The sequence below is a fragment of the Suricata suricatta genome, chromosome 9 (assembly GCF_006229205.1).
Source record: "Suricata suricatta isolate VVHF042 chromosome 9, meerkat_22Aug2017_6uvM2_HiC, whole genome shotgun sequence".
In the NCBI taxonomy this organism is placed as follows: Eukaryota; Metazoa; Chordata; class Mammalia; order Carnivora; family Herpestidae; genus Suricata; species Suricata suricatta.
In genome coordinates, this window is record NC_043708.1 from 98,198,511 (window position 1) to 98,211,295 (window position 12,785).

At 44.1% G+C, this 12,785-nt stretch overlaps 1 protein-coding gene across 2 annotated transcripts in view; it reads right to left on the reverse strand.

The window, feature by feature from the left end:
- Positions 1 to 6,022: 6,022 nt before the first annotated feature.
- The window catches only part of ANXA2 (annexin A2), a 42,786-nt gene continuing 36,023 nt past the window's right edge, over positions 6,023 to 12,785 (reverse strand). For both annotated transcript variants that reach the window (XM_029950892.1, XM_029950891.1), the window contains exons 8-13: positions 12,351 to 12,410; positions 10,185 to 10,278; positions 9,505 to 9,600; positions 8,972 to 9,030; positions 7,762 to 7,884; positions 6,023 to 6,380 (exon numbers count right to left, since the gene is read on the reverse strand). In XM_029950892.1, coding sequence (XP_029806752.1) covers positions 6,321 to 6,380; positions 7,762 to 7,884; positions 8,972 to 9,030; positions 9,505 to 9,600; positions 10,185 to 10,278; positions 12,351 to 12,410 — 492 coding nt within the window. In that variant the 3' untranslated portion in view covers positions 6,023 to 6,320. The remainder of the gene's footprint in view (positions 6,381 to 7,761; positions 7,885 to 8,971; positions 9,031 to 9,504; positions 9,601 to 10,184; positions 10,279 to 12,350; positions 12,411 to 12,785) is intronic.

Below are 12,785 nucleotides of genomic sequence, written 5' to 3' on the forward strand. Positions count from 1 at the left end.
AGAGAGAACATGCAGGGAAGGAGCAGAGAGAAAGGGAGACATAGAATCCAAAGCAGACTCCAGGCTCTGAGCTGAAGAAAGCACAGAGCCCATCATGGGGCTCAAACTCATGAACCACAAGATCATGACCTGACCTAAGCCAAAGTCAGACACTTAACCAACTGAGCCACCTAGATGCCCCGACATTTCTTATCTTCCTCTGTATTTATTAATATTAGAGGCCAAATAATAACTACATGGGAACCCCATATATAAAGAACTGGCAAGGCCACATGAGTGGTTCAGTCGGTTAAGCCTCCGAATCTTGATTTCAGCTCAGATCATAATCTCATGGTTCCTGGGATCGAGCCCCACTGTCAGTGCAGAGCCTGCTTGGGACTGTCTCCCATTCTTTCTCTCTCTTTCTCAAAATAAATAAATAAACTGTAAAAAAATAAAATAAAATTGGCTGTAATCCCACTGACAAGCTGAAAAAGGATGATTCTACATCTTTCTTTTTTTAAACTGATGCTTTGAAATCACTTTCTGTTGTTTCTATTTTTCTAGCAACCTGGAATATGAGGTCCAGAGCATATCCTTCATTTTCCTCTCTTGTTTTATGACTCTAATAGAATCCTGTTTTCCTTACTGATTTACAAAATTTAGCTAACTTAGGCTCTTCAATGCACAAAGTTAGATCTAAATTATAGAGCTCCGTGATGTCAGGAATACTTAGTATGAGTTACCTGGGGTAGATATTGTAGGTCATAAAATAGAAGGAAGGAAGGAAGGGAAGGAGGAAGGGAGAAAAGGGAGGGAGGGAGGGAGGGAGGGAGGGGATCCTGGCTATTCTGGTAATTGAGAAGACAGTGGTATGGAATCAGGTAAGGATTGGAAAAAAAGCATTCAACGTTGGGCAGGGCTTCATTCCCCGTTCACCACGCCTGGCCACTAAGACCTTCCAGAGAGAGCCAATACGGTTATGGGCAGTTTTTAATTCTCCGTGAGAGCTCAGGACACTCAGGCACTGTGTGGAGGCCAGGCTCCATCTCCGTCACCTGAATATTGTCCTGCTCAGTCTCTGGAAAGCCAGCTGGCCAAGGGATAGGCTACTTCCTTCTTCCTTTCACCCAGAACCATCACCCAGAACAATCCAGGCCTCTATCTTCTTGAACTTGACTTGGAAAATCAAAAGCCACTTAACTCTTTCAGAAAAGAAAGCCAGACTTTCACTGCCTAAAGACCAGCTCTTCCTTTTGAGGAGGAGGAAAACTTGCCTCTTTCTTTCCTGATGTGCTTACTGCCAAGGAGATAAGACCTCATTCTGAAACAGGTCATCCTGACAAAATGTTAACAATGATTGGTTGTGGTTAAAGTTGCCGGGGATTCAGATTTTCTTCTTTATGCTGTTCTTTATTTTCCAGCTTTCTACAATTAGTGTGTCTTCCTCTTGTATCTCAGAAAAAAAGCACTGCCAACTCCCTTTACTGCAAATAAATCCTGCTTTGAAAATTGCCTGTCCCAGCAACCTACAGATGTTTCATCCTGGGTGAGGATCAGCTACTATGGACCCCCAAGCACCCCACCTGTGCCTTCCTCAATTACAGCCCTTTCATTCTTCATGGTCAGTGATGCCTTGTTACTTACATCTCCAGGGCTCAGTTCAATCACTAGCACATAGTAGGTCTATCTATTGATTAAATTATTCTGCTAATGAATAAGTCTGTGACTGAGGTCCCATACTACCTGCTCAACTCTAGACTTTAGAAATCTTTCTAGTCAGATAGGAGTTCATATCTATTGGAACAAATGTCTATTAAGATCAAGTTGGTTCTCTAAAAACTCAAGAATCCATGGTAAAATTTGAAAACTGGCAAACTCTGTCATAAAAACGTAAAATTTGTTAGAAATATTTCTCGGGGTGTCTGGGTGGCTCAGTCAGTCAAGTGTCTGACTCTTGATTTAGGCTCAGGTCATGATCTTGCAATTTGTGAAATCGAATCCTATGTGGGGTTCTGTGCTGATATCACAGAGCCTGCTTGGGATTCTCTCTCCCTTCTCTCAAAATAAATAAATAAACATTAAAAAAAAAAAAAGAAACATTTCTCAATTCCTGATCCAAACCCCTTCCTAATCCCTATATTAATTAATGTTTAGAAATTTACTTGCAAGTATTGCAGCCTTGGGCTCTAATACATCAGAGCTAAGAAAGTTCCAATTTGTCATCACCTGTTGTTTAAAAGTAACAGCCACTCCTCAGCCAGGTGGGGGACATACTATGTCTTTTCTGGTTTGTTGCTTCTTAACAGAAAAGCTGATTGTTCAACTACAGATCACCAAGTGGGAGAGGTGGGGAGGGCAGGTAATTATCCTGAATACTTAGCTCATTTATTGACTGTGATTTTAGATTCCAAGAAGGGTCTCTTGCATCCATTGTCCATTTCCTTAGTAACTCCTCTCCTTCCTGTAATAGGCAAAGTTTTCATTTCAAGATAAGGCCGACCCTATAAACGCATGTCCAGGAAAGGGACATGGGCTAACAGCCACACCAAAGTTAAAACAGCATCCCACAAACCCCAAAGGAGAGAGAGGCCCTGCAGAGACAGGAAGGGAAGTTTGGAGAACTTAAGTCCATCTTGACCCGTCCCATTTTTGCCCAGAGCTTGCCAAGCGTTGAAACTGGGTACAGGCTATTTAAGGTTGGAAGTGTTGGGTTTGGATTTCACCTAAATAAAGTGGCTTCTGGTTTACTCTCCTCGTGCACTCTACTGTGGAGAACAAGACCGAACAGCCTGATTAGGGACGCATAACTGGGAACAGCACAAATGCAAAAGAAGACTTGCAAAGGGGGAAAGTGTGCTTTTCTGTTTTAGGAAACCTGCTGACGTAGGGAATGCTTCTGTTTTTCTGCAGAAATGCTGCCTTCAGTGGACAAAATTCAGCCACAATCAAGCTAATTGAATGCACAAATGTAATATTTTTCCAGGGCACCTCCAATTTAATGCTTGATGAAATCGTGTCTTTCGCATATATTTACAAAAGCTTTTCTTCATCCAGAAATGTCTGTTAAAATTGCTTATAGATGCTGAGATAGCAAATCACTCTTCTAATGTAATGAGATAAGTCATCTCTATAAACTTTGCTTGCTCAAATGTACTCGCATAAAAGAAATCAGGCTACAGGCTTTTCTCAATAAATAGAATGAACAACTAGAACTTGATGGCTATAGCATGTTCTGCCTCATTGCTAAGGGATGTTTAAAATTGCTCCCTCTCTCTCTCTCAAAGCAGAGTTTTCATTTTGGTAGTTGATGGAAAAAGGAGGTCAAATAAACTGATGTGGATAAGAAGCCGAAGCTGTTTGTCAAAACATGGGGAGAGGCCTGGAGATTGGAGTCATTTAAAGACTAAAAATTGATTTAAAAGAGTTCAGTCCTCAAATCATTTTTCTTGCTAAATGTAGCCACTCTGTGAGTCAGGTTTTCCCTGCTTTAGTCATCTTTACTAATAATTTACACTAGAGGAACTTCGCACGCTGGGAAGATTCATATGCAGAGGCGTTCGTGTATAGCCAAGTAAAACGGACATGAAGATCGAGTCTGGAAAAACCAAGGCCTTCAGAAGTTTAGCCAGCTGTTTCCAAGTAAAACTGGTCTTTAATCTGGAAGCCAACTCTGTGACAAAAGACTTAATGGGCCATCTTACACATGCCTAGGGTCACCATATAGGGCTGTCATATATGGCTCTCAGATTGTGTACTGCACAATTCAAAAGGAGATACCATTCATATAGAGGCATCTGGAGTTGTCCAGTGTGACAGCCCTGCCTAGGTCCACAACAGAGGTCAGAGGAAAAAAAAACATCCTCTTGTTCACATAGTTCAGTATGTTTCCATGGCTCTAGTACATGCATTGCCTATAACTCCTCAAAGAATAAAAATCAAAGTTCTTATTATCAACTGACAAAATGCTAAAGCCTGCCTGATGCCCTCTTCCTTCTCTTTACAAAGTAAAATTGTTTGGGAGACCATTCACATCTCCAGATGGTTCTTTATTTCAAGAAATGGTTTGGACAGCTTGACCAAGGATAGACTGGAATCCAGGAGAATATGAGACCTATCAGTTCTGGATGATATTAGACAATCATTGCTCCATATAGGGGAGAGACAGCGGGCAGTGTTTGGAACGTTTCTCCCAGAGCCTTTCTGGTGCCAATCTGCCTTTTGAATTTTCCCTCATGCCTGCTGCAGTGTCCAACCAGCCAGACCACTGGTCAGGGTGCCCTAGGCACAGTAGGTGCAGAAGCCTCCCACATTCTGGCTGCACAGCCTTGCCTTCTCCTACTACTTTCCCCTTTGCAGCCCAAAACACACTTGATGAAGAAAAGAATAAAGACCAGATACTTCTTGATATGAAACATTGCTCCTGACAGCTTCTGCCCAGCCCTATCAATTGAGTTCAATACCATAATTTAGGGTTAAATGTAAAGGTCCTGCTTCATATGCAGTTCCTTGAACTCTGCCCCAAGCACACAGAAATGTATATTTTGGGATTTGAGCATCAATTCTAATATGCATAGATGGATACATTTGATAAATCACTAGTTTTGCCTCACATCCTTTCTCAAGAATAGCTTAGTGGACCTACAGGCACATCATGGGCTACACAAGAGCCGTGCTCTATCCAAGTTTCTACCCAAAGTTTGCCAAAGGTCAAAGCAGAGAATCATTCAGCCCACAGATACATTTAGTTTGGTCAACACAGTGTCGTTTTAATTGAATTTGAAGTGCTCAATGTGGGGCAGGCATTCTCCATTTCTTCAGCACCCCCGTTCCCCACGTTCTGTCCAACTAGCCTTTTCACACCTTCACTGCCATTACCTGCAGTCCCTGCACAGACTACCATGTCCTACGTCATCAGGTTCTGGTATTAGCAATTGACACAGCATCCTCTGAGGAGGAAATAAATACAGTGTAAGGGTTTGGGGCTAACCATCAACTCCCTCTGCCTCCAGCCCTACACCCTGTGAAGGGGAAGTTCCTGTGTAACAGGCTGTCTGCAGTGGCCTGGGCTAGCAGCCCGTAAACAGCACCTTTGCATTATGAGATACAGTAACACACATCATGTTTGCTGCAATCTTTCCATGAAAGGGTGGACCCAAAACCGAGTGGTCCTAGGAACAGCCCCTGGCTGCCAGGAGGTGTGGGAGACATAATTCTTTCTGCCATAAGTCTTTGTTCCTATAGTACCACGAGTGCCAATCACCTACTTGCCATTAGCAGAACCATAAGAATCTGGTGGAGAGCTTTCTTCCTGCTGTAAAACTTCACCTTGGATTTTCAGGCAGAGCTCAGATGCTTCCTTTTCCTTTGGGTCGTCATCTCCAATCCTCCCCAAAGCAATCACTTTCTTCCCTGTACTCCCAGTCCACTTTTGTTACACCTCTTTCCAAGAATATTGTAGCCTGACTCACTGACAGGAGAGTCCTTGAGGTTAGGATAGACTAGAATGTTACTTATTTCTGGAAGTCAGATGGCTTTACATATATTTGCAATTATATGCTAAATAGAGCCCACCACGCCACCCCACTCCTCTTCCCAGTTTGAGGCCATTACTGATTATTTGTTTTCATGTAATTTACCTGCAGTGAGATGAGCAGATAGAAGTTTTCCCCCATAGGTACTATCATCCCCTGGGTATGAAGAGCTGCCCAGTAGAATTTTCCATTGTAATGGAATGTTCTCTGCCCATGCTGTCCAATACACAGGGTGCTAACCACATGTGGATATCGAGCACTTGAAATGTGGATACTGTGACTGAGGAAGTGAATTTTTAATCGTGTTTCATTTGCATGAGTTTAAATATAAATCACCACATCTGCATAGTGGCTACCGTATCAGACAGCTGAGTGCCAGAGCTTTATTCCTCTAGCGGAGAGCTTTACCAGCTGAGCAATACAGCCCTGATGCATGTTTGATTTTTATTTTTTTTCTACGCATGTTTGATTTCTAAACAATTAAGTTGAAAGCAAGGTCCACAAAGTACTTGATTATAAAGTAAAAATTCAGTTTATTCATTGTTTATGACACAGTACACAAGAGGCAAAGTGTTTCACATCATAGACTTCACTTCCAACTCCTTGGAATGTTCATTTCTTTGGCTAAAGAGACTAGACTTGAGAAGCAGGCTATGCTTAGGCAACTGAAATAAAGATGGGGAGGGGGCAATGCTAATGTCATCCTCGTAGGGACAGGCATAAGGGGACTGTTAGTCACAAGCTACGTTCTAGAACTGTTAGCTGGAAACAAAGGAACGCCGCTCCTGGCGCTCATACTGTCGTGGCTCAGTCATCCCCACCACACAGGTAGAGCAGCGCCTTCTGGTAGTCGCCCTTCGTGTCTTGCTATAAACGGCCGAGGAGAAAAAAGAAATTCAGTATCAAAAAAAGACCCAGACTGCAACAACATACAAGCAGGCTCATCACAGAGAGAGCCTCCCTGAACGGCAGCAAAGACAAGACTCTGGGGGACCTGCCAGGGAAAAAGACCCAAACCATCATCAGCAGACCCTCGTGGGGTCTGGAACTAGGGGCGGCCCTTCAAGTGACATGATTACCACAAGGGCAGAAAGAATGTGAGGTGCTGGGGATTAACACAGGAAGGAACCAGCCCCACAGACCCTGGCCTGCTCCTACTGCAGCGAGGTCCTGTGAGCACCACCACTTTTCTCTCTGGCCATGGTGCTTCCAGAGAAGACGAGGTACTTTCCTGCCTCACCATGGGGTTTCCAGGATTCTTAAGGTCACGTGGGAATAAGCCAGTGAAATGAGGAAATGATTACTAATGAGCTCACTGGTCCCTAAACTTTAAACACGTGCTCTAATAAACTTGGGTATACCAAACCCACCTCAAAATTCATCCTTGGTAACCATGCCTTTGAAATTTTCAGGGTCTTTTGGAAAGGGGGGCTGCTATGCCTGTCTGAAGGACACACCAGGGGGCCGCTGTGCAGACAGCCACTCCTTGCATACGAATGCTCCGTCTCTCCAAAACAGAGAGACTAAATGGATGGCAGAGATGAAGTTATGAGTAACCAAATGTTGCCAGGCCTATCACAGAGGACAGCCAAAAAATGGAAACAGGTGGCCCTTTAGCAAGGCCAGGGTTAGGGGCCCCAGCCCCTGCCCCTGTCCCAACAAAAATCCACATGTAACTTTTGACTCCCCCAGAACTTAACTACTAATAGCCTACTGTTGACCAGAAGCCATACCTGTAACACGAACAGCCGATTAACACACATTTAGTATGTTATATGTATTATATATACTCTATTCTTACAATAACGTAAGCTTGAGAAATGGAAATATTATTAAGAAAATCAGAAAGAAAAAGATCTTTATAGAAAAAGATCTACTGATTTTCAACCAGTGCAGTTCAAACCTGTGTGGTTCAAGGGTCAAATGCATAATAATATGTAAAATTTAATTGATCTCAGGCTCTTCGGGAGGATGTCAGCAAGTCTCACAGGATCATTGTCATGAACACCAATTATCACTGTAGAATAGCAGATGTGGGAAGTGTAAAATTCTTGCCTGTCTCTATAAGATTCTAGGACAAATGATTAACGGCACTTTCTAAATAAACCCCTGATACCTGAGGACTAGCATCTCTTCCCCAGTGAATTAGAAAACCACCACTCTGTCATTATTCTGACAGGCCACCAGCCTGGGGCTCCAGGGCCTTGTGGATGGCCAGGCAGGTCCAACACGTCACCGCGGGGCTTACCTGGATGCAGTAGTACAGGGACTTGCCGTACTTCCTCTTGAATTCAGACCTAATTTTCAACATGTCCACTTCACTGCGAGAGACCATGATTCTAATCAGGACTTTATCGCGAGTCCCCTTGCCCTGAAAGTCAAGTTCATGTTCCAAGTTACAATTCACTGACAGTATTAATCCAGCAAGTTTTAGAATTCATCTGCGTTGATAAGGTTGCCCTTTAAGAAAGTGCAAAGGTAACGATGAAATTACTCCTTTAAGAAAAATGAGCATCTTGGAATTTCAAACACTCCAGGATGAAATCAGCACAAACCCCCATGTTGTGCATTCAGTAAACGTGTAGCAGCACTAACTACTGCATGGTTCAGTTTAAGAAGTGTGAGAGTTTGCCTATGTAACAAGCAGTTCCTGACTCTCGGGGCTGAGACAACACAGGCCACCACAGTTTCACGGTGGCTCTGTGCCACTGTGAACAGTATAAACAATAAAGACCATGGAGTTTGCTTTCAGAGTCTCAGATGAGAAGCACTGCCGAACAGGTCATATTTGATGCAGAACGCGGGGAGAGATGGGAGGGGCGGTGTGGACAAGGAGTGACGCAGGAAGGCGTCGGGGGCGGGGGGAGGGGGGGCAGGTAGCTGGAAAGCACAGGGACATCTGAGGTGTGGAAAACGGGATGGGATTGTGGAAGAAGACAGTCCACTCAACAGTCAGTTGTGGGGCCGCCGTTAAGAGCTGACAGACCTAAGTTCAAATCTGGCTACGCAACCTCAGGCTAGTTAAAGCCTTCTGAGCTCCAGTCTCCTGATCTGTAAAGAAAATGACATAAGCCACACGAGCTTTTTGGTAACAATTTAAGAAGAAATAGCACAATGTCTCCTGCACTTAATAATCTCCCCCTTCCTTGGCCATCTTTACTCTGGGGTAATGGAAAGCCATCACTGAGAAGTCTGAGGAGGAGTCAGACACGATTACCATCTGGCACTTTATTTTCTACCTGTACACAACATGTTCAAGTAGGTGGGAGACAGAGAGACAGAGAAGACTGACTTGTGGTTTTCTCACTTGTCAAATACAACCACAGCTGACTAGGACATTCCTGCACCCAGACAGGGGTGTCCCTTCCACCAGCCACTAGTCAAGGAGACTTAGTTCGGGGCACAAAAGAAGAAAAGCCCTCTATGGAAACACGGACCTCTCAGCCAGCTGCCCTTACCTTCATGGAGTCATACAGTCGGTCAGCAAAATACAGGGGCTTGTTCTGAATGCACTGGACTGTGGAGAGAAGAAAAGGGGTCAGCTACTCCTCTCTCCTCACCAGGGAAGGGTGAGGCCTGGACCCAAGGCTACAAATAAGATGACCTAATGTAACAGGAATGGACTGCAAAATGGGAAACATTAAGGCAAATCCCGGGATCCTCTGTAACTCTGCTCCACTGTGATTTTACACGAGGGGATCTAGAGGGCTGCAGAAACCCAAGCGGATAGGTGAGTTTTCCCAAAGGGCCCTTTTTCTTGTTATTTTATTCTTCCTGGGCAACTTCTCACTCTACCAACATAAGCCTCCCTCAGTTTCATATCTTAAATTTACACAGTGAAGACTATACAACTATCCAAGTCGTGTAAAGGAGCCACACCTCCCAAACACACTTGAATTAACAGGATGGCCACTTGTGACTTCTGCTATGGCACAGTTTACTGAAAGCTGATGTCCACCACGGTTGGGAGTAGAGGGCCACACTTGCTCACCCAGGTTCAGGAAAGCATTTTCCAGGTCTCCTTTGACCTCTTTCTTGATGCTTTCCAGCATGTCATAAGGGCTGTAGCTCTTGTACCTGTCAAAGACTAAGGAAAAATAAAAAAAATTACCATAACAGAACTGCTAATCAAAGCTGTCAAAGATCACTCGCATGGTTATGCACCATGGCAAAAATAAACAAACAAATGAGGATGATCACAGCATCTAAGACAGTTGGGGGTTGCCATGAAGGACTAGAGTCGACACTGCACCAGGTGACTTGGGACAGCTGTGCTGAATGGCACTGTCCTATACGACCCTGCCCAGACTACGTCTTTTGACCATCTTCGTCTCCAAGTGAAGCCTATTTTATTTGAAAGCAACAAGAAACAGTAACAGTGTCCAGGAAAGTTCACTTACTTCAACAAATATGGCAAAATAACATGATCCTAGACAAGAAGGGACAGCAAGGTAAAGCACCAAACATGGAAAATATTTAGGAGAAAGAAGGACCCACAATGGAAGAGAAGGGCCAATGGACTTGGTGAGGGAAAAGGGATGAGATTATGGGGTGCAAAGTAAAGAGTGAACTTTGTTCTGGCAGACTCACACCTCAACACAGATAACCAGCAGGTCTGGCTGAGAGGACCACTATCCCGAGGCCCTACGCCCTCCTCAGCACAGCACCCACCTTTCTGGAGGTGACACACGCTCCGCTCAGTCATGATGCTGATCCACTTGGGCACGTCAGTTCCTTTTCTCTTCACTCCGGCATCATAGAGATCCTACAAGCCCAACCCAACAGGAAGAGTGACTACATGATCCAGAGTAAGGTCATAAAAAATGTCATGCAAAAACCCAAAACCTATACACGGGAAATGCCAAATAAGAAAGGATAGTTGCACTGAAGACACAGGCAGCAAAGTAATATTAGATTGTTTGTGAGGTGGGTGCTGACACATCAGTTTCCTTGAACGCCAAAGGAAGAACTAAGAGCTCTATTCCTATATAGAAGGACAAGGAAATGTTCATTAGCACATCCAGCCCTCCTTCCTCTGGGACTTTTGATAGCAAATATGCTAATGGTTGCCGGCTGGAGACAGTTACAGACCAGGTACCCATACCCATGCTTCTCAGAGACTGAGGAAGTCTCATTTATAGTTTCTGGAAATTTTAGGACTACAAGTCATGCTACAAATGGCAAGAAAGATTCATTCAAGGTTAAGGTACTCATTAAGTGATCACCCACCATCTGGGGGTTGTAAAGCCTAACTTCTACCGCTTTATTTAAAAACCTTCTCTACCAGAAGGACAGATACCATATGTTTCCACTCTTAAGTGGAACAGGAGAAACTTAACAGAGGACCATGGGGGAGGGGAAGGGGGGAAAAAGTTGGGGAGAGGGAGGGAGGCAAACCATGGGAGATTCTTGAATACTGAGAACAAACTGAGGCATGATGAGGGAGGGGGAGAGGGCAAAGGGGGTGATGGGCATGGAGGAGGGCACTTGTGGGGATGAGCACTGGGTGCTATATGGAAACCAACTTGACAATAAACTATAAAGGAAAAAAAAAAGCCACAGAGTGCAGTTGGGAGCATGGGATTTTGGGCCTGGCTTAAGTTGGTCCATGTCTGGTACACCTTACAGAAGAACACCAGAAATGACTTAAAATTCCTTGCATCGTTTTTGCTTTTGCAAGCCCATTTAGGGGCAGAAAGTAAATAAATAAATAAATAGGTAAACATAAAAATAAAATAAAGTAAAATAGAATAAAAGTGTCAAAAAAATAAAATAAAAACTTTCCCTACCTCCTGCTAAAAGTGCTGTGTGAAACATATTCAATTTTAAAACTAAGATTGAATTTAAATTAATTTTGTTCTGCAGCTCTTTTAAAATGCTTTGAGATAGTTGCTGACCCTCTGAGAAAGGCATGCAGTTCACAGTGATCTGAATCAGCTTAACAAACAATTCTCGGTGATTCGGGGACCAGAACACCAAAAAGTGTTATGCAACTGGACAGGAAGGGTCTCCGCCACCCTCCCCTTTTCCCTCACCACAAAGGGCCATCAGCCCTACCCCTGACTGCCTCCACCATTTTCTTCCGCTCTGCCTTGTTGTTTATGTAGCCAGGGCACACCAGTGCACACAGCCTTAGTACACCCTGCAAAATCTGGTACTTCCATATAAGAGAAGCCTAAAAAGGCGTATGTGAGTCAGTTATTGATCCTGTAATTAATACCAGCATCAAGAGGGATTACCTTATAATAACTGCTGTTCCCAGAAAGTGAAAATGAAGCCCACAAACTCTTTGACTTTCCTCCCTTCCAAAAGAGGTGCCTACTTCCCTTTGCACTTATCATAAGCTACACATAGTGACCCACTTCTAACAAAGGGTATGACAGAAGTAACACTATGTGACTCCTGACATTACGTGATAATAAGCATTTGGCTTCCTCCTTGCTTGTTCTCTTGGATCACTCTGGGGAAAACCAGCTGTCAGATTGTGAGGACACTGGGGCAAGCCCTCAGAGAGGCCCATGTGGAGAATACTGAGGCCTCCTGCCACCAGTCCTGTGGATGAGCGATCTTGAAGGAGATCCTCCTGAGGCTGTCAGGCGCTCAGATGATGCAGCTCTGGGGCGCATTTTGACACCAGCCTCTTGAGAGGTCCTGAGCCAGAGACACCCAGCTGAGCCACTCCCCAGTTCTGTCCCACAGACACTGAGATATGTTAAGTGTTTGTCATAGGAAGCCACTAAGTTTGGAGGTACATTGTTACACAGGATCAATAATTACTATATAGACTATCTAGAGATTTGCTGGAAAACAGAAGCTCAAACCAAGAAGCTTGCTTACACGGGCATCTTGGTCAATCAGTTCGTAATCAATGACGGAGCCATCCTCTGCTCTTCTACCCTACGGGAGAAAACAAAATTAAGAACATCAACTAGGTTTCTTTGTATATATTAAAGTCGAAAATGGCATCTTCTCCCCAACTCATGTAAGCCATTATTTAGTTTACTGAACAAACACACACTTAAAATTTGTCTTCACTTGGGGCGACTGGGTAGTTCAGGTCATGTTCTCACAGTTCGTGGGTTCAAGCCCCACATCAGGCTCTGTGCTGACAGCTCAGAGTCTGGAACCTGCTTCAGATTGTGTCTCCCTCTCTCTCTCTGCCCCTTCCCTGCTTGTGCTCTCTCTCTCAGAAATAAATAAACATTAAAAAGTCTAGACAAGACCAAGGATTGGTACAATAACTGAAGTAGTGAAGTGGCGGGGGGGGGGGGG